At 47.8% G+C, this 22,002-nt stretch overlaps 1 protein-coding gene across 1 annotated transcript in view; it reads right to left on the bottom strand.

The window, feature by feature from the left end:
* Positions 1-22,002, bottom strand: part of wwc1 (WW and C2 domain containing 1) — a 121,817-nt gene that overhangs the window by 19,655 nt on the left and 80,160 nt on the right. The window contains exons 17-21 of the mRNA XM_067996101.1: positions 19,797-19,897; positions 15,133-15,295; positions 14,115-14,279; positions 3,786-3,878; positions 1,198-1,428 (exon numbers count right to left, since the gene is read on the bottom strand). Coding sequence (XP_067852202.1) covers positions 1,198-1,428; positions 3,786-3,878; positions 14,115-14,279; positions 15,133-15,295; positions 19,797-19,897 — 753 coding nt within the window. The remainder of the gene's footprint in view (positions 1-1,197; positions 1,429-3,785; positions 3,879-14,114; positions 14,280-15,132; positions 15,296-19,796; positions 19,898-22,002) is intronic.

Genomic DNA, 22,002 nt, shown 5'->3' with positions numbered 1-22,002 from the left:
CTTGACTGTCATCAACTGGTTGGATTCTGGCCATAACAAGTTCCTGATAAGTGTCCATAAAAAATTAATGACACTTAAAAATGAATCCTTGAGACATGGGTCATCTTGGTTGGCTACTGACCAAATAGGCAGGTGAAGGGGGTCTTTAACACTTTGTAACCAAAGTACAGAAGATTCTACTTGTGATACCCAAAAGGAGAGGGTCTTGGCAATCAACCAAGAAAAAGGAAGATTTTAAAAGGCTTATTTTTTTTCCCCAAAGGCTGAGAAAATTTAGTCTAATAGCATCAAGTGTTTACGGCATCTCATACTTAATGAAACAGTCCAAATATCCGAGAACTGAGAGGCAGGAATTGGAAATTAGTCACCTTCTAGATATCGGCAAACATGCAAGGTTAGATATACCAAAAGACAACCCAAGATGGGAGGAATACTATGACTATGGATTAGGGTTGCCAACTCTTGTTGGACGTATTCCTGGAGGTTTCATCAAATGGCCTCTCACTTCCCTGCCCAATCAAACAGCTTTTAATTTCATCTCAAATATTTTGGTAACTAAGCGTTCAATGAAAAAACACATTTTTTTAATGCTCTTTTGATTTTTCTGTACAAAACAGATGCAGCACAAAGCAATTAGATTTTGTTGCAAAAGGAAACACGTGCTGTAAACCCAACATCCAAAACAGAAAGAACAAAATTGTGACTTCCTATAGTCATACCTCAGCATTACAATTAATCGCCACCTCAAGTCTAATTTGACAGCATGTAGTTAAAATTAATTTTTTACAAACTCATAGTAAAGTTAATAGTCAAGCATTCAAATACCATAAATGCATGTTTTCTGTGAAGAAAAATGTAACCCCTTTCTGTGTCGTGCTTGGAAAAACAATCTCCAGCTGTATTCATTATCCTGTTTTTTCCTCAAAAGATTCCGTTGTAATGATGAAGTGATCATGATAAGTTAGCCAAGTAACTGCAGTTGGCCAAAATTTGGTTTCCTCCTGATTCATAAGCTGGGAAAACCTGGGGACCTTTTTCCAACATTGAGAGGTTTGCAAACAGCAGTTTGGAATTACAAGGCTCAACTCTTAATTTTAAATTAACAAGAGAATTATCCAGTACATACATTATGAAGCATCTCCTACACCTAACCACTGTATACAATGGAACATTAAGTAATACATCACAGTACACTACCTGTTTTTCAACTTGCTTCAGCAGGGTCTGAAATCTCTCATCCTCCTTCACCCACTGAGGCAGATCTGTCTCTCCTCTGGCTTTGGCCTCATCAATTTGCTGTTTCAGGTCTCTCAAGACGTCCAGCTCCTGAGTTAGCCTGTTCTGCCTGGTCCTCGATGCCTGCAGATCCAACTCCAAATCCAAAGAGGTTCGCATCAGCCTTTCGGATCCCACCCTTCTGACTGAAGGCTGGAAAAGAAGTCAATTTTTACCCGTACAGAATGAACTCCTTTGGAGAGAAAAATATGATGATCTAACAGTTTACTTAAAAACTGGAAGCCAGCAAACCTAACAACACCCTTCTGCATCGTCAAGGACTGATAGAATGAGAACAAGTGTTTAGATCAGACCTAAGAATGAGGTCTATAAAGGCATTAGACTAACTGTAGAATTACTAGTATTTTATATAATTACTTCATCTTGATTTTATTTAAAGATCAAGTGCCACAGTTATATTTTTCAGTCTTATCGAATCTTTTTACCCTAGATTATTTTGGCTCTCGTATGTTAGATCACTTTTATGAGCAAGTCCCAATTCCCCATAACATTGAGTGTGTCTAACTTTGCCTAAAGATTCAGGTGAGGAACATAGCTGGGGAACGAGCAACAAAACCTTATCTGGTAATTGCTTTTAGTTACTGGATTTATCCTGTGACGTCATATTATCTTACTCCAGCCTTTGGAAGCAGAGCATCACATCTGATCTCGCTGAGATTAAAATATCAAGCAAAATTTATTTTTCAGAAGATGAACAAGCACAGAAATAACAGTGATCTTATATGGTTATATAGCTACCAAAGACATTCTCCTGCCTAACTCTGAGTGGACAAAATAGAGATTGCAGTTCTAAGAACTAAGCTAATCCTTTGTAAGTAACTTCTAAATAATAGTGTTTCTTTTCCTACAATTTCTTACCACTGTGGCAGCCTAATTAATCTAAATTGTTCCTTGGAAATTCAAACTGATTTTTCTGCCTTTCAGGAGTTTCAATTGATTGCTTATCTGAGATTTTCAAATAGGCTCTTTCGGTTTGAAAGAACAGCTCTTTTTATCGTCAGCAATAGTGTTACTAGGAAATCCTGGATTTTGAATAAGCCACCATTCAAATTTAAAAAGGAACAGCCAGTCATATACAAACTGAACCAATCACACAGCGTTGTTACAGTTTGAATTATTCATCTCTCCAGCCAAAACCGATTTGAAACATTGTACTGAAATAATACAAGGATCAGAATTGCAGTTGTGTTTTTAAACGGTGACTGAATTAAAACAAAACTAAACAAAAACACCTAATTTTTGTCACAGTCACCATCAATACCACTTCTTAAAAAATCAGTTACAAAGGAAGTTTTTTGTGTGTTTTTTTAAAAAATAAGTGATCACAGTGTGTTATGAATTGTAAATAGGAACTGAAAATATGAACCCATATATAAACTGTGGCAGCAGAACTGAGTCCCAGTATACTGGACATTCAAAATGCTTTGCCACCACAAGTCTTCCCATACTATTATATTCACATTGTTACTCCATTATAAATCCAAGCATTCTATCCAAAAAGTGAGATTCTTATGAAAAACACTTAAAGCAACTTTATGCTACATACTTAATACGTTGCTGTATCTTCCCCTGCAGATTCGGGTGACACACAAAGAGTTCTACTGATGGACAAGGCTCTGTTAACACAACAAAATAAGTGTATCTGTTCCTTCAGATAAAATTACTCAAAACAGATGTCTAGGAGGGTGTGAAGAATAGTTATTGGACAAATCCATGAATAAACTCCAGCCACTGACTCTGTCCTCTTCCAGGCCCCTCACTCAGACTGAACAAGACCATGTGGAATCTCAGCATCCTGTTCAATCCAGAGAAGGATTTCAAGCTCCACAACCTATCCATCACCAAAACTGCTTTCTTCCACCTTTGTATCATCCCTCATCTTCATCCCCAAATAACCCCCAGTACTTCTGAAACCATTATTCACATGATTATCATCTCCAGATTCGATCTCTCCAACGCCCTGCTCCAGAGCCTCAAGATCATCAGCCTCTACAAACTTCAAAGTATTACATTTAAAATCCTCATCTACAAATCTATCCACAGCTTTGCTCCACTCCATCTTTTCAATCCTGTCTCCTTTCCTATCCTCTGATTGTGCCCTTCTGTGCATATCCCTGCACCATGTGGCAAAATCTTCTGCTGTCTTGGCCCTACTCTCTAAGTGCTCTCTCCTATTTCTCACAACCTTTAAAAACCTCCTGAAAACCCATCTCTTTCACCAAGCCTTCAGTCACTTCTTCTAACTCTCCGCCAAAAGGTTTATTATCTGTTCCTCCCTTCCTCTGTGAAATACTTTGGGATATTTTTCTGTTAAAGGCATTTGCATAAATGCATGTTGTTGTAGAAGCTGACAATACAATTCATTAACTATATTGCATTTATTTTATAGCTGAACTGTTTAGATTAAAAAAAATATCATGTAGATATAATATTCTAAAACTGGCAAGGGTTTACTTCCCTATAAGAAATGCTCTTATTTTATTCCTTACCATTTTCATTCGCAAACTGCGCCGTTCCATGGCATTCCGAACAAAGGGGGACCTCTTGGATAATGTTGAGCTGTCACTATCACTTCGATTTAACTGAAAAAGAACATCATTGTTATTTAAGTATTAGCAACATTCAACAAAGAGATTGCTCACTTGACACTTGCTCTATTGCTTTACAATAGGGCTGTCACAGCACAATCAACTCCAGGGAAGCTCATACTTGATCTAAGCACAGAATTCCAAAGGACCAAACCTTTTAGTACCTTTTTTCATGGTCAGCACATTAAATATAGACTATATACTGCTGGCTTTTCTCCAGCAACAATGGTCCTACTCCCTGGAACCTCCTTCCTAAACCCTCCCCTCACTTCTCTCTCTAATCACTTTCATGTAAACTATATATTGCAATTTTTTTATTTGGATTGAATTGCTGATGTTTTGGAATGTGCTGATTAAGCACAAAATCGACAGATTTCCTAAGAAAAAGAACATATTGATCCCAAAAAAACGTTTCTTAGTAAATGTGTTAAAGATTATTGCTCAAGAGGATACAAAGGCAAGGAACGAAGATGTTTCAGGTATTAAGAATTCAAGTTATGATAGCTTTTAACAAAAAATTCAGAGTTGGAAAAACAGACTTCACAAATTTGAAAACTTAAATTAGGTCACCTTGAACAGGTTAACTAAGTTGATCAAGGCAAATGTTCACTATGGCTTCAAATCCTGCAGAACACCAAGTAAATATTAAGATATTCGAAGTAATGCAGATCTTTTGCATTCTGTAATAGAGGTATAAAATGTTTCCAAGGAGGGCCACAATAATGAATTGTACAAAATATAGTGAAGAGGGAATTAGATGCCTTTTTATAGACAGATGGGATATAGAAATGATTACGTGATCCCAATGCAGTGTTGCTAGCACCATATCTATCTCGCCGCAAAGCACATATTGAGCAAGGAGATTTAACCTCGTTTGAGTGGCTGTGAAGATTTAAAGAGGTGCGCCGACTAGTTAAGTGGCCACACAGGAGGCAAAATTCTTTCAGCCTTTAAAACAGTTTTCCAAAACTACACTGTGGGTGGATGTGTGAAGAGTGGTAGTCCAAAAGCAAGGGAACCGACCCCATTTGACAGTTAGCACAGTGAACATGCTGCTGGACGAGAGATGGATTGGCATTTTATGGCACTTCCCATACATTGATAGTACATCATGACTGGTAGGATGGCTAGGCTCAACACTTGTGCCGTACTTGTAGAACCCAGAATAGTGCAGAAAGAGATGACATACTTTTAAGAAACCTGGCAAGGTAAGATGGTCCAAAAGTGCCAAGTACCAGGTATCTAGCTCAAGATTGACGTTACAAAGTTTTGCCTCTAAATAGGAGCGGTGTTAGGTCCATGCAACTTGTACAATTGGATGGAACCCCGAGTTAGTCAGGGGCCCGTGGCACTCACATATGTTATTCTAGGAACTGGAGAACTGTTTCCAATCCATAAACGGAAGCCGATCATAATGAAAATGGCTCTGTCCCAACTCTCCGTTTACCTTCTACTGGAGCACTATTACCGTTAGTCTCAATCACCCTGCCATATTAGCTGGGAGGGTAGGGAGAAGATCCACTGGCTGCTTTTACACGGGCAGCCCAAGCATCCAATCCATTGTAGCAATGCGCTGACTTGCCCCGACAGACAGATGCTGTGTCTAACTGTGATTTGGTGACAGTGTGTTATCTTTCCACAAAGAAGATGCGAGGGTCAATTAGAGGAGAGGAAGGACAGAGAGGGAAATCGTGGAGAGCGTACATGGGAGGCAGATCTGTGTTTGCAGGATCAGTGTAGAAAGCTGTGCAGGTTCTTAACTCAAACTGGCAGAATCTGTCCAAGAATCAGACCTAGTCTTCAAATGGTAGCAAACTGGCTCCAAATGCTTACATTTATTCAGAAACCAAAATGGTGGTTAGAATAAAGGAATTCTGAACCCGATATCATAGCAGGTACAGCACAGGAGGAGGCCATTTGGCCCATCGTGCCTGTGCCAGCTCTTTGAAAGAGCTATCCAATTAATCCTATTTTCCTGCTCTTTCCCCATAGCCCTATAAATTTTTTCCCTTCAAGTATTTATCTAATTCCCCTTTGAAAGGTATTATTGAATCTGCTTCCACCACCCTTTCAGACAGTGCATTCCAGATCATTAACCTACTCGCTGCGTAAAAAAATGTTTCCTCATGTCGCTTCTGGCTTGTTTGTTAATCACCTTAAATCTGTGTCCTCTGGTCACTGGAAACAGTTTCTCCTTATTTACTTGATCATAGCCATTCATGATTTTGAACAAATCTCCCTTTAACCTTCTCTGTTCTAAGGAGAACAACCCCACTTTCTCCAGTCTCTCCACATAACTGAAGTCCCTCATTCCTGGTACCATTCTAGTAAATTTCTTTTGCACCCACTCTAAAGTCTTGTCATGCTTTCTAAAGTGTGGTGCCCAAAATTGAACACAATACTCCAAGCTGTGGCCTAACCAGCGTTTTCTAAAGGTTTGGCATAACTTCCCCACTTTTGTACTCTATACCTCTATTAATAAAGCCCAGGATCCCATATGCTTTTTTTTTTAAAACAGCCTTATCAACTTGTCCTGATAATCATTGATCCTGATAATAATTGTCCTAATCTAGACATAATACCAGCCCCATTTCCTACTATGAATGAAACTGCGCAATCAATATGTTGAGTCAACAATCAACCTAACATAGTGGAATCAGAGTGCTGAAACCAATCCACTGTTCAAAATATTACCTTGGGAACTCCAATTATAAAATCAAATTATAAAACAGTCATTTAATGGTCTCATAAAAGCATATTTAAATCTTTAACAAAATCACCCATTTTCTTGTCACATACATTTTTTGTTCCCACTTTCAAGACCTTTATAATCGTTTGATATCATTTACTATTGCGGTTACAATCACTTTTCATGTTGTCAGCTATTTTTGGATTACCTATAGAAAACATGCCTTTTCATGATGTATGTATGCTGATTTGGCACCAGATTAAGTTGGTAATATTTAGTATTGTCTATCAAAACGTATGGCCCCAAACCGAACCTGTGTGTGGGGCCCCCGCAAGACAAACATTCCCCTGCCGGTCAACCTATTGCACATTTACTGCTCTTTCATAGCATTTCATGCATAGGGGTGGTTATATGGCTACATGCTCAAGCTGTAACTCACAATTGAAAACTGTGCCATATGGACATCTGCCCAGAGATTCACACATCAAATCATAGTAACAAAACCTAGCTGCAAGAAGTATTATCATTTACTAACACCCAGGTTGTTCACAAGTCTATCACTACATTTATGCTCCTTCAACTGACAATATCTCAAGAATACTTATGCATAACAGGATGGGTGGCACATAATACAAGGGAACAGATCCTAACTGGAGATGGATGCAAAAATCATAAACCTTTAACTCCACTGGAGGTGGCCACACTGGACTTAATCACATTTAAGAGCACAAAAGTAGTAGGGAATGGTGTAGCCACAGTCCTACTCTCCTAAGCCCAGAGCTAGTGTCATCCTGCTCTTATGTCTTATACCTCTCCACAATCACTGCTTGTAAGGATTTTGGACATTGGGTCAAACTAACTAGAGAAGGATGCAAGAATCCTCTTTTGAACAATTCAACATAAAGGGTCAACCTGTCCCTTTAAGGATTTGGACATTCACTTGGATAGTACATTTACAGTACATTTGAAAGCAAGGGTTAACTTGTCCTGGACATTACAGTATAAATGCACAACTGCAAAACAGCAAAGTGCAAACCGTTTAAATTGAACAGTTGGACATCAGTTTAACACTGCAGGAGCAATACCGAACAGAAGCTGTAAACAGGCTGCAACTTTCAATAACAACTGATAAGGAGAAGCTTCCAGAAGGTTTTCAATGTCCACAACAGCTGCGAAGGACAAAGATAAGAGGACACCTGGCTTCCTGCAGAGGGGAGGATATAAGGGGCTCGTACAATCCATGAGAGGTCCAACCAGCCGTCCAACTTAATGCTATGGACAAATTGGGCCTTCTCGTAACTTGGTTCACAACCCATTTGCAAAAGCATATAAAGGTAAGACATCGTAGCAGTCGAAACAACAGACAACATCGGAGAAGCTGGAAGAAGCTTCAAGAGTTAACGACTGCAGTATGAGCTCCGCCAATGAGACTTTGTTTCTAAACTTTGACAAAAAGACTTGGATTCTGAGCTTTGACCAAACCACTTTGTCTCTAAACTTTGATGAAAAGACAAACCTTGACGAGAAGAACCTGACACATCACACAACACATCTCTCAACGACGCACCTGTTACTGCAGCAATTGACACCCTACTTCTAGACCTAGGCAGCTGCTTTGATGCATAAGGTTGTATATGCTATTTGCTCACTTTGCTTCATGCCTGCTTATGTGCTCTTTTAAATCATTAAATAAAGAACGTTGCAAATCCCCACTTGTATTATCGGGTAGAGTATTGATTGAGTTGCTTCATGCTTGCTATGGGCTCTTTTTGACTCATTAAATATAGAATCACTTTGATTCACAAAACTATCGTGTCAGGTGGCTTTCTTTGTCTGAACTATCGTTCAGGTCCACAAACCTCTAGGAAAGACCCTAAATTCCCTACATGTTACACAGGCACACACACAAGGACACAAATATCACACAGTATATTGCAAGACAGGTTCTGTTTGAATGTATCCCTTGCAGCCAACATTGTAACGATGGCTATTTTTCTGCCATTGCTGACCTGGAAAAGCAGGATTCAAAACAAAACAGCACGACAAGCATAGAGAGTCATAGAGTCATAGAGCACGGATAGAGGCCCTTCGGGCCATCGTGTCCGCGCCGGCCATCAGCCCTGTCTACTCTAATCCCATATTCCAGCATTTGGTCCGTAGCCTTGTATGCTATGGCATTTCAAGTGCTCATCCAAATGCTTCTTGAATGTTGTGAGGGTTCCTGCCTCCACAACCCTTTCAGGCAGTGAGTTCCAGACTCCAACCACCCTCTGGGTGAAAAAGTTCTTTCTCAAATCCCCTCTAAACCTCCCGCCTTTTACCTTGAATCTATGTCCCCTTGTTATAGAACCCTCAACGAAGGGAAAAAGCTCCTTAGTATCCATCCTATCTGTGCCCCTCATAATTTTGTACACCTCAATCATGTCCCCCCTCAGCCTCCTCTGCTCCAAGGAAAACAAACCCAATCTTCCCAGTCTCTCTTCATAGCTGAAGCGCTCCAGCCCTGGTAACATCCTGGTGAATCTCCTCTGCACCCTCTCCAAAGCGATCACATCCTTCCTGTAATGTGGCGACCAGAACTGCACACAGTACTCCAGCTGTGGCCTAACCAGTGTTTTATACAGCTCCATCATAACCTCCTTGCTCTTATATTCTGTGCCTCGGCAAATAACCCATATGCCTTCTTTACCACCTTATCTCCCTGTTCCGCCGCCTTCAGGGATCTGTGAACTTGCACACCAAGATCCCTCTGACCCTCTGTCTTGCCTAGGGTCCTCCCATTCATTGTGTATTCCCTTGCCTTGTTAGTCCCTCCAAAGTGCATCACCTCGCACTTTTCCGGGTTAAATTCCATTTGCCACTGTTCCGCCCATCTGACCAACCCATCTATATCGTCCTGCAGACTGAGGCTATCCTCCTCACTATTTACCACTCACCTACATTTGCAAGCATCAGCACAGTTATACATAAGTTGAAGAATGCAGTTAGTAAGTTTGAGAAGGAAGCATAACATGAGTCACACTGCATAGATGAGATGGGCTGCAGTGGATGAAAAAGACCCTGCTAGCTGGACGATCATACGGCTACCAATAACAAACGCCTGTATTTTGTCGTGTCACTGCTGCTCTTCAGAAGAAAAAGGAGCTGAAAGTGCTGACCATGTTCACCACAGACAGACAGTCAAGGGGGACAGGGATAGGGGGGGAGTGAGGGGGGGAGTGAGCGTGAGGGGGGGAGTGAGCGTGAGGGGGGGAGTGAGCGTGAGGGGGGGAGTGAGCGTGAGGGGGGGAGTGAGCGTGAGGGGGGGAGTGAGCGTGAGGGGGGGAGTGAGCGTGAGGGGGGGAGTGAGCGTGAGGGGGGGAGTGAGCGTGAGGGGGGGAGTGAGCGTGAGGGGGGGAGTGAGCGTGAGGGGGGGAGTGAGCGTGAGGGGGGGGAGTGAGCGTGAGGGGGGGGAGTGAGCGTGAGGGGGGGAGTGAGCGTGAGGGGGGGAGTGAGCGTGAGGGGGGGAGTGAGCGTGAGGGGGGGAGTGAGCGTGAGGGGGGGAGTGAGCGTGAGGGGGGGAGTGAGCGTGAGGGGGGGAGTGAGCGTGAGGGGGGGAGTGAGCGTGAGGGGGGGAGTGAGCGTGAGGGGGGGAGTGAGCGTGAGGGGGGGAGTGAGCGTGAGGGGGGGAGTGAGCGTGAGGGGGGGAGTGAGCGTGAGGGGGGGAGTGAGCGTGAGAGGGGGAGTGAGCGTGAGAGGGGGAGTGAGCGTGAGAGGGGGAGTGAGCGTGAGGGGGGGAGTGAGCGTGAGGGGGGGAGTGAGCGTGAGGGGGGGAGTGAGCGTGAGGGGGGGAGTGAGCGTGAGGGGGGGAGTGAGCGTGAGGGGGGGAGTGAGCGTGAGGGGGGGAGTGAGCGTGAGGGGGGGAGTGAGCGTGAGGGGGGGAGTGAGCGTGAGGGGGGGAGTGAGCGTGAGGGGGGGAGTGAGCGTGAGGGGGGGAGTGAGCGTGAGGGGGGGGAGTGAGCGTGAGGGGGGGGAGTGAGCGTGAGGGGGGGGAGTGAGCGTGAGGGGGGGGAGTGAGCGTGAGGGGGGGGAGTGAGCGTGAGGGGGGGGAGTGAGCGTGAGGGGGGGGAGTGAGCGTGAGGGGGGGGAGTGAGCGTGAGGGGGGGGAGTGAGCGTGAGGGGGGGGAGTGAGCGTGAGGGGGGGAGTGAGCGTGAGGGGGGGAGTGAGCGTGAGGGGGGGAGTGAGCGTGAGGGGGGGAGTGAGCGTGAGGGGGGGAGTGAGCGTGAGGGGGGGAGTGAGCGTGAGGGGGGGAGTGAGCGTGAGGGGGGGAGTGAGCGTGAGGGGGGGAGTGAGCGTGAGGGGGGGAGTGAGCGTGAGGGGGGGAGTGAGCGTGAGGGGGGGAGTGAGCGTGAGGGGGGGAGTGAGCGTGAGGGGGGGAGTGAGCGTGAGGGGGGGGGAGTGAGCGTGAGGGGGGGGAGTGAGCGTGAGGGGGGGGAGTGAGCGTGAGGGGGGGGAGTGAGCGTGAGGGGGGGGAGTGAGCGTGAGGGGGGGGAGTGAGCGTGAGGGGGGGGAGTGAGCGTGAGGGGGGGGAGTGAGCGTGAGGGGGGGGAGTGAGCGTGAGGGGGGGGAGTGAGCGTGAGGGGGGGGAGTGAGCGTGAGGGGGGGGAGTGAGCGTGAGGGGGGAGAGTGAGCGTGAGGGGGGGAGAGTGAGCGTGAGGGGGGGGAGTGAGCGTGAGGGGGGGGAGTGAGCGTGAGGGGGGGGAGTGAGCGTGAGGGGGGGGAGTGAGCGTGAGGGGGGGAGTGAGCGTGAGGGGGGGAGTGAGCGTGAGGGGGGGAGTGAGCGTGAGGGGGGGAGTGAGCGTGAGGGGGGGAGTGAGCGTGAGGGGGGGAGTGAGCGTGAGGGGGGGAGTGAGCGTGAGGGGGGGAGTGAGCGTGAGGGGGGGAGTGAGCGTGAGGGGGGGAGTGAGCGTGAGGGGGGGAGTGAGCGTGAGGGGGGGAGTGAGCGTGAGGGGGGGAGTGAGCGTGAGGGGGGGAGTGAGCGTGAGGGGGGGAGTGAGCGTGAGGGGGGGAGTGAGCGTGAGGGGGGGAGTGAGCGTGAGGGGGGGAGTGAGCGTGAGGGGGGGAGTGAGCGTGAGGGGGGGAGTGAGCGTGAGGGGGGGAGTGAGCGTGAGGGGGGGAGTGAGCGTGAGGGGGGGAGTGAGCGTGAGGGGGGGAGTGAGCGTGAGGGGGGGAGTGAGCGTGAGGGGGGGAGTGAGCGTGAGGGGGGGAGTGAGCGTGAGGGGGGGAGTGAGCGTGAGGGGGGGAGTGAGCGTGAGGGGGGGAGTGAGCGTGAGGGGGGGAGTGAGCGTGAGGGGGGGAGTGAGCGTGAGGGGGGGAGTGAGCGTGAGGGGGGGAGTGAGCGTGAGGGGGGGAGTGAGCGTGAGGGGGGGAGTGAGCGTGAGGGGGGGAGTGAGCGTGAGGGGGGGAGTGAGCGTGAGGGGGGGAGTGAGCGTGAGGGGGGGAGTGAGCGTGAGGGGGGGAGTGAGCGTGAGGGGGGGAGTGAGCGTGAGGGGGGGAGTGAGCGTGAGGGGGGGAGTGAGCGTGAGGGGGGGAGTGAGCGTGAGGGGGGGAGTGAGCGTGAGGGGGGGAGTGAGCGTGAGGGGGGGAGTGAGCGTGAGGGGGGGAGTGAGCGTGAGGGGGGGAGTGAGCGTGAGGGGGGGAGTGAGCGTGAGGGGGGGAGTGAGCGTGAGGGGGGGAGTGAGCGTGAGGGGGGGAGTGAGCGTGAGGGGGGGAGTGAGCGTGAGGGGGGGAGTGAGCGTGAGGGGGGGAGTGAGCGTGAGGGGGGGAGTGAGCGTGAGGGGGGGAGTGAGCGTGAGGGGGGGAGTGAGCGTGAGGGGGGGAGTGAGCGTGAGGGGGGGAGTGAGCGTGAGGGGGGGAGTGAGCGTGAGGGGGGGAGTGAGCGTGAGGGGGGGAGTGAGCGTGAGGGGGGGAGTGAGCGTGAGGGGGGGAGTGAGCGTGAGGGGGGGAGTGAGCGTGAGGGGGGGAGTGAGCGTGAGGGGGGGAGTGAGCGTGAGGGGGGGAGTGAGCGTGAGGGGGGGAGTGAGCGTGAGGGGGGGAGTGAGCGTGAGGGGGGGAGTGAGCGTGAGGGGGGGAGTGAGCGTGAGGGGGGGAGTGAGCGTGAGGGGGGGAGTGAGCGTGAGGGGGGGAGTGAGCGTGAGGGGGGGAGTGAGCGTGAGGGGGGGAGTGAGCGTGAGGGGGGGAGTGAGCGTGAGGGGGGGAGTGAGCGTGAGGGGGGGAGTGAGCGTGAGGGGGGGAGTGAGCGTGAGGGGGGGAGTGAGCGTGAGGGGGGGAGTGAGCGTGAGGGGGGGAGTGAGCGTGAGGGGGGGAGTGAGCGTGAGGGGGGGAGTGAGCGTGAGGGGGGGAGTGAGCGTGAGGGGGGGAGTGAGCGTGAGGGGGGGAGTGAGCGTGAGGGGGGGAGTGAGCGTGAGGGGGGGAGTGAGCGTGAGGGGGGGAGTGAGCGTGAGGGGGGGAGTGAGCGTGAGGGGGGGAGTGAGCGTGAGGGGGGGAGTGAGCGTGAGGGGGGGAGTGAGCGTGAGGGGGGGAGTGAGCGTGAGGGGGGGAGTGAGCGTGAGGGGGGGAGTGAGCGTGAGGGGGGGAGTGAGCGTGAGGGGGGGAGTGAGCGTGAGGGGGGGAGTGAGCGTGAGGGGGGGAGTGAGCGTGAGGGGGGGAGTGAGCGTGAGGGGGGGAGTGAGCGTGAGGGGGGGAGTGAGCGTGAGGGGGGGAGTGAGCGTGAGGGGGGGAGTGAGCGTGAGGGGGGGAGTGAGCGTGAGGGGGGGAGTGAGCGTGAGGGGGGGAGTGAGCGTGAGGGGGGAGTGAGCGTGAGGGGGGAGTGAGCGTGAGGGGGGAGTGAGCGTGAGGGGGGAGAAGTGCTGGGAGGGATGAAGGATGGGAAAGGAAGAGGAGGATGAGAACATAGGCAAGGACGAGGGAAGGAATCAGCTCTGTGGGGGCAGAAGCTGAAAACCTCCTAGCAGTAAATTGCATTCAACCCCCATTCATTCACAGTTGCGTGCATTTCCCATTCCCACTCACTAACTGCCAATCCCTACAATCCCCTTCCCCAATGGCTGCAGTTCCCCCTCACAGGCTACCTCTACTCTACTTCATTTCTCCTTTTACAGTAACCTGCCCCCTCATCAATACATTTTGCACCCACAGCAATCCCCACTGGCTGTATTTCATTTCCCCAATGGCTGGCTGTTCTCTGTCTTAACCTCCCTACATCCCACATCTGAATTCCCCTTCCTCAGCACTGTTCCTCTCTCCCCACCAGCCATCTACAATCTTCTCCCTCCCTTCCTCTTTCTGAAATCTGCCTCACTTCCTCTCCCACTCCCGCCACCCCCCCCCTCACAATCCTTCCATCTTCTGTGCTCCCCACATTGGTTCCATTATCCCCCACCCTCAAACCCTGCTGGACCTAAATAATTAAAATTGACTACTCATGTGCAATGCCATGGGAGTTTGACTAGCAATAGATATGAACGTTTTAAGAACAAAATCCAACAGGATCAATTCTTACCCTGCATACATACGGATTCTGTGCACCTGGAGAGAAGGTTTTTGAACGAATAATAGCATTGCCTCTCACAAATGGGCTCTGCTGAGTAGTATGGGGTCTTCTATCCTTTGGGCGCACTGCAGAAGTTGCTGCCAAAGCCTGCTCTGTGTTAGTCTCTTTATCGACCTGTGGAGATAATACATTCATAACCCAACCAATTTGCATAACAGTAGTGATGTACAATCTTGTTACTAATCAGTTTGGTTTTCATACCAATACAGTATAGGGAAAAAAAGTAACTTGAAGCAATGTATTTCAATGTTGTGTCAATACACTGCTTTTGGTATATTTTGATCAAGACATTAATGTGCTTCACATTCGTGACTGGAGAAAATATGCTCATTTGTGTGATGCCCTTAATCCATCACATTAACTTGCTCACATTACAGGCGACAGGTCTCTAACCATCAGGACCCAAACCTGGTGTTTAATAGCATAAAATGCTCTCTCCTGACAACACCCAGGTTTGAAAGAACAAAATTACACTTATTGTGCTTGGGTGTACTTCACAGTTCAAGTGGAAGTGTTAAAATATTTCACATACCCACTAATACATTTTAGGCACATCACTCAATAGTAAATATAACTAAAAAGGCAACAGTAACCCTTAGGTACAGGGAAATAAATGGTCAGTAGCTTGTGCACTGTAATCCTGAATTAAATATTAATGTAACAGAAAGAAGGCTACTCAAATGTTAGCAGTAGCTTTATTCTGTAACATTAAACTTAAACTGCAACAAGCCCCATCTAAAATAGATTATATTTTCTCTCTTCTTTTAGTTTCTTCTCTCAAAACAAGTTCATCCATTAGCCCCCAATCATTTAATTCCATTAACCCAAATTCTGTGACCCATAATACATCACAAATTTCAAATTTCAACCTGTGCCTCGGGCTCTCTCTAAATGGCAGCAATTGTAATCCTGAATAATTCATGTAGAGTAACTAGATAGATCCATTAGATTTCCTGCAAACATTCACCTTCACTGCAACTCCTGCTGTGAGCGCTGACTGATTGTCAGTCTGCTCATTGGCATTCTCAGCATTGTCTTCATTTTCCCATGGTATTCCTTCATTGCATTCTTCTTCCTCCTCTGCCACTTCTTTCTCACTGCAGTCACCTTCCTCCACTGGCACACTTTGCCTGTAAGCAAAAAAACTGTACTAACTACATTTTTTAATGCATATATAGCTTCGTTATTTTTGTAATAAACGCTCCCACCTTTGGCTCTCCCTTTCTTACTCCCAACCACGAGGAAAGGCAAATTATCTGTTTCCTGGTTCAGCTACGTGCCCACTTCATTCTTTCCCTTTTTGTATGCACCTTGGCAGTGCTTGGCATCTGTAGAAAATATCAGCTAAACTTAGAAAACTCATTTGTGGGGAATGCTAGGGATAAACATACTGAAATGATAAGCAGGCTTATATTGCCATTTAAAAAATTAGAAAGTTATCTCATTAAATGCATATTGTCCATTTAAGCTAGGAAGGCTGGATGGCAATTGATGAACATATCCAAATCATCCTGAATCACCTCTTTGATTAACCCATTAGGGGAAGCAATTAAGCCAGATGAGAAGAGACAACATGGGCCTGATTTTAGCAGGCCTGCGGGTTTCCGGCGGGTTGGGTTTCGGGTACGTGGCCTCCGCGCCCGGTGAAATTAGTGGGTTGCCCGCACGATCGTAGCAGGCAATGCACTAATTGGAATCACTTACCTGCTCCTCCGGGCTCCGCGCTGCTGGTCTGCGCGTCGGGCGGGCTGCGCATGCGCAGTACGATCTGTCAGCTGGAGGCTCTCTACTTAAAGGGGCAGTCCTCCACTGACAGATGCTGCAACCAATGGAACAAATTACAGCATGGAGCAGCCCAGGGGGAAGGCTGCTCCCAGTTTAATGATGCCTCACCCCAGGTATCATCAGATGGGGTGAGGAGGAGGGGGGAGGACAGAGATCTTCCACCCGGCGGGCGGGAGGAAGCGGCCTGCCTCTGCCACCAAGAAGGCCTGGCTCGAGGTGGCAGAGGGGGTCACCTGCACCACCAACATATTGACCACCTGCATACAGTGCAGGAGGCGCTCCAATGACCTCAGTAGGTCAGCCACAGTGAGAACACGTAGTCTTTCCCCTACACTCCGTCTGCCACAACACTGCCCCCACCCCACATCTCCATCGGCACCGCCAACACTACTCTGTCACATCACCCCTCATACCCACTCAAACCCCATCCTCCCTCATACCCACTCAAACCCCATCCTCATCTTACCTGCACCTACTCACCTCGCCAGTACTCACCTGCCACTAACACGCAACCCAATCCTCATACAATCTCATGGCTCTATCCCATACTCACCCTCTCGTGCATCTCTCTCACGGCCAGCCTCACTCAACCTGCCACCACCTGTGCTGCAGCCACAGGGCATGCATCGCATATGTGCAGTAGGCAGCGTACGGCAAACGTGTCGTGAGCATGAAGGGGATGCACAAGGGTGTCTGAGGGTTTACCATGGGTGTTACCTATATTGAATTTCAGAGCAACAAACATCACACATTATATTGGCACCACCACTGCCATGTCTCCGCGAATCCTGTCTGTTGTGTGCAATAATGCCCGCTCCTGGGTATCACTATGAGGACCCACCACTGATGCCACCCATTGTGTTACTGCAGAGTAGGTGCAGGTGTATTTGCAGGGCTCTTCCGCGCAGACGACTGAGAGACATCGGCGGTGTACCCGGCTGCACCCTGGAAGGATGCGGAGGAGAAGTTGTGGAGGGCAGCGGTGACTTTGGCAGCGACAGGTAAGCAGATGGTGCTGGGGCCAGCCAGGAGCAGCTCGGCATGAAAGAGCCTGCAGATCTCCACGACTACATGTCGAGTGAATCTGCGCCTCCGTGTGCACTGCTGCTCAGAGAGGTCCGGGGAGCTGCGCCTCGGTCTGTGGACCCTGTGCGGAGGGTAGTGCCCTCTGCGACGCGTCTCTCTCTGCGGTAGCCCTCCCTCCTGCTGTACAGGTGGATGTGTCACAGCACTCTGTTGTGGAGCTCCACGTGTCAGAGGTGGACGGCGTGGACTGTGAGGCTGCTGGGGCTGGTCATGCTGTTCGTCCTCCGAGGATGTCAACGCACCACCCATCTGGCAGGTGTTGGTCTGAGGGGTTGTGCAGGGTAGGTAGGTGGTTCCTCGCACTGGGGCTGCGGTTTCACGTCTGTCTGTCCTCTGGCTTGGCGGGGGATGGTGGAGGGCAGGGGTTGCCCTACGTGACGCGGTGGACTCCTGCGTGGGTGAGGGCTCTCCCACCTGCTGTGGAGTGCACCTTGGCAGCTGCCACAGGCTGCTGACTGGAACACGACCGGTTGAAGGGAGACTGTTTCCCCCAGTGTGTGAAACTCACTGCCTTGAAGCTAAAATCCCACACTTCCTGGTTTGACAGCTGCTTCAGCTCATTTAATGACCTCAACAAGCAAGGTAAGTACACTCAAGTGGAACCCCGCTGGCTTTAATTGCCGGCGGGATTCCCACCAGCGGGGCCTGCGCACGCAGCCTCGCACGTCAGCGCGGCACCCGGAAGTGGCCGGGATCTCGGCGCGATCCGGTCACGTGACTGGATATCGGGATTTTCGGGGCCCCCCTGCTGGAAACCCGCAGGAAACCAGACGCTAAAATCGAGCCCCATGGGTCAGTCTCTACCTAGATTTTTAATATTATCTTATGTGGCATTTTTTGTTACATTTAGAGCCTCACTATTTGCTTACTTATAAAACAATCAATGGGAAAATGCTACATTGGAAAATGTAGATTAGATAAGGAAATTTTGTAATATCAAATACCGAATCAGGCAGAGCTAAATTTTATTTGCCCATACGCAAACTATTTCAGGACATATTTTCAACTTACCACCCAGATGTAAAACTGGCATTGGCCGCCCATTACAGAAACTGCCTGATTTTAATTTCCATTGATTTCACAACCCAACACCAATTTTAAACCCAGGCAGCGAGTTGAAAATCTGCCCTTGATATGTCTCTCACACAGGGCAATAGACTTGCATTCATACAGCACCTTTCAAGACTTCAGAAGTCCCAAAGTGCTTCACCGCCAATTAAGTACTTATGAAATGTAGGCAACGCAGCAGCCAACTTGCGCACAGCAAGGTCCCACAAACAGCAATATGACAATGACTAGATAATCTGTTTTACTGATGTTGATTGAGAGATAAATATTGGCTAGGACACCAGGGAGAACTCCCCAGTATTCTTCGAACTAGTGCCATGGGATCTTTTACGTCCACCTGAGGGGGCAGACGGGCCTGCGGTAATGTCTCATCCACTTAATCATTCTTCATGACTGATTCCAAGGTCATGCACTCCATTTAATTTACTGGATGGAAAATAAGGCACTACGGGCCCATTATTTTCCCCCCAGATTTCCATGTGAGCGTTGATGCACACCTGGAATACATCATTAACTAGTTTAAACCTGTGTCCCCTTGCAATTTAGTTTTAAGAAATTTTCCAGATTTACCTTTACCACACTATTAACTTATATATCTCAATGTCCATCGCTTCTTGGACATATCCAGTCAAAGCTCAAAAGCCTAAGTTCCTACACTCTTTTCTCTTAATTTAGATCTCTGACATTTGGAATCTGCCTCACAGTTCTTCTTGGCATTGCTTCCAGCACTTAAATATTCCGCTTGTATTATGGTGACCAGACCTAGACACAGTACTCAAAGTGTCATCTGACCTGAGCACTGTGCAGTTTGATCATGACTTCTTCTGCTTTGGCTATAGTTCAGCATTTTATTGGCTTTGTTGATGGTCGCTCTGCATTGATTGGATGTGTTGAGCACTGAGTCTACTAACACTCATAGTTAAGATGAAGTTGAAAGCGACCTATTTCAAACCATTAATGGAGCCTGTCACCCATTTACTCTTCATATGTGCAATACTCCACACATGTCTGCATTACAGTTCATCCATCCACTTACATCTTCTGCCTAAATCATTTTATTTCCGAGATCACTCCATTGATTGCACTGCCATAGTTAGTTTGGTTAAATCTGCAAACTTGAACAATTTGCGTAGGTTTCTGAATCCAAGTCATTGATGCAAATTAGAAACAGTAGTGATCATAATACTGATTTATGGGACACCGTACAGTCTTTCCTTCCAACCCAATATTATTTCCCTAACAACCACCCATTGTTTTCTACCCAGAAAGGTTTCAGCTTTGATCCCTGGTCTGCGAGCAGTTAGCTGATCTCAAACAGATTGGCATTGGGTCCTCTGTGTCCCTGGGTTCAGGGATGTCAAGAAAAATGTGGAAAAAAAAATCAGAGTTCCCACTTTTGATCGCTATACAGCAGATCCTGCTAAAGTGTGCATGGGGATGCTAACTGAAGAAAAAATTAGGATCAGCTGCGATGTCCCCCATGATCAAAAAGCCCACTGAATTGAATCATGATCATTTGCTTGTGGTACCGGTGGGCAATTGGTGCCTATGGAACCATACCTCAACAGGAACCATTGCCTTCAGGGCAGGGAGGGGAAATTGACAAGAAAAAAAATGTCTAAAAAATTCTGTATTTAAAATAAACAAGCCAGTAAACATCTACATTTGTTGCTAAACTTGATAATACTGTACCATTCTTCTCCTACAGTCAACACATTTCTGTTTTTTTCTAGTCTCCGCTCAACTGCTTCCAGCTCTGCAGCTGTTTGTTCTAGGAGTACAGACACAGAATCCTACAAAAAGAAACACAATCATAAGTTGGAAATACCAGGACCTTTTTTTCCCCAATGGTATTGTGACCAGTCAGACTTATTTGACTTGTACAGCCTTGGAAAAAAGACTTAAGTCTCAGGTCTGTGAAACTGCATCAATCCCACACACAAAAAAAAAATCAACGTTAGGTCCATAAGGCTTGCTGAATAAAGACAGGGTAGTTTAGATCTTTGCCACATGCACAAAATCTTTTACTTGGTGTTTTATGCAACTATGTATCATTTTAAAACATAGTCTGCATTGAGGAAAAAAGTAATAATGTATTCATATTTACTATTCTATGACTCGTTCATCTCAATACCATAAATATGCTACGCGCTTATGTGCCCACCGTAGCAGAAGTGGAAGGATGCAAATTATATTGGTGATTTAGGAAAACGAGGAGAGAGTCATTTATGAACTGGCCTCTCATGCTCCCTCATGACTAGCTCTAAGCAGCAGGTGTAGAAAGCTACAAGCAGATAGGACAACCACTCAGGTGGGTCAAGGGATGACACCACTAGTAGGAGAGGGGAAGTGCATGCAGATCAAATTTAAATGGTTGGGGACAATTAAAAAGAGGGAATCAAACATTTAGAAAGCTTCCGAGAGCTTTAAATGGCATTTCAACCCATTAGCAACCTTTTGCGAGGGCTGAAGAGATACACGATTAAGGAGTAGATCAGGATGAAAGGAAAGGTGCCTGCAAGTGCGTGCACGAGTCTGCAATTTCAATGCAGGCCATCACTTTGTCTCGTCTTTTGATGGTTGCTGAAGTTGAGGTGCTACTGCATCAGATGCTTACGAGGAGGGTATTCTTCTGTGCCACTCTACAGCACAATCTCATAGCTCGGCATTACAGCATGCCTGCAAAAAGGTGCAGCCAAGTTTCAGGCTACAGCTGGCTTACTGTCCTGTACATGTATGAGCTGTAGGTGCATGGTAGCTGCTGATGTCTTTGCAGCAGATTGCAGAATGTAGCATCTTCTGCTCTGCTGATCTAAACCCTGAGAAGGTAGGTTATCAGAGTCATTCCCAAGTGGGTTCCTCACCATTTTTCTTTTGTGCAATATCAAGTAAAGCATGGCATGCTGTGATTGGGATGCTTCTGAAGAACCTTCCAGCATAAGGGTTAGACAGGCATTCCAATCTCATTATGATGGCACAAGGTGCAGGTGCAGCCATCATTAGGAAAAGGAACCTCCAGCAATAATATCTGCCAAAGTGAGATAAGCGGCCTCTCTCTGCAGATTTTGCGTGCGGATGGGAATGCCCAGAATTCGTCTCGGGCTGCCTGATCTATCTGGCATCCTTCCGCTGGTCCCCCTTTCCTCCACATATGTCAGCTTAAAGGAATCCTGGTAGCAAATCTTCTGGTACCAATAAAGGGAGATCAAGGCAAAATAAATAAATACCAGCAGCTGGACACAAAAGCGCATGAGTGTCTACATGCCAGTTAGGAGGGGGAAAAAAACTCCAAAAAAACCTACAAGTGTATTTAAAAAGGTCCAATTTATTTGCCTTTAAAGTGTGTGGGGCTTTTTAAATGCCTGCCCGCCCACCTACAAATCTGCTGAAGTCCTTATTTCTGCCAGGTTTCCCTTGGCTTGCAGGGGACTCTGTGCACAGCATGCCCTTGACTGGAATATGGCACGGTGCTCTTTCCTGTGCGCTAATGTACATCACAACAAAGCTTCAGCTTGCTTCGGGTGAGAGCTTCAGGCACCTGCCCCAGGCCCCCCCCGGAAGATCGAGCAGGGCCTTAAACCAGCGAAAATCCCATAGATCGGAGTTCAGCTGGATTTCCCAAATTCTACCGTTCCACTAATGCTCCAAATCAAGGGACTACGAGAATGAAAAGTGGCCCCATTGTTGATGTACTGTTATGCTGTTCGTTAAATGGATGATTTAAAATGACTGTGGTTAAATGTTGATTCAGATCCAGGCAATGGATCCAATCAAAATATCTCCCCCAATTTTTTTCATTTAGTCTCTCTACATGACTGTCTGTCTGTCAGTCAGAGGCTGGTAAAATTTGCTTTGAGGAGACTCCTGAGCTTCAGGAACAGTAGAAATTGAGATCCAA

Source organism: Heptranchias perlo, chromosome 14 (genome assembly GCF_035084215.1).
Source record: "Heptranchias perlo isolate sHepPer1 chromosome 14, sHepPer1.hap1, whole genome shotgun sequence".
Classification (NCBI taxonomy): domain Eukaryota; kingdom Metazoa; phylum Chordata; class Chondrichthyes; order Hexanchiformes; family Hexanchidae; genus Heptranchias; species Heptranchias perlo.
Note: the sequence above shows the minus strand (reverse complement) of the source record. Positions and strands in the feature narration are given on the sequence as shown.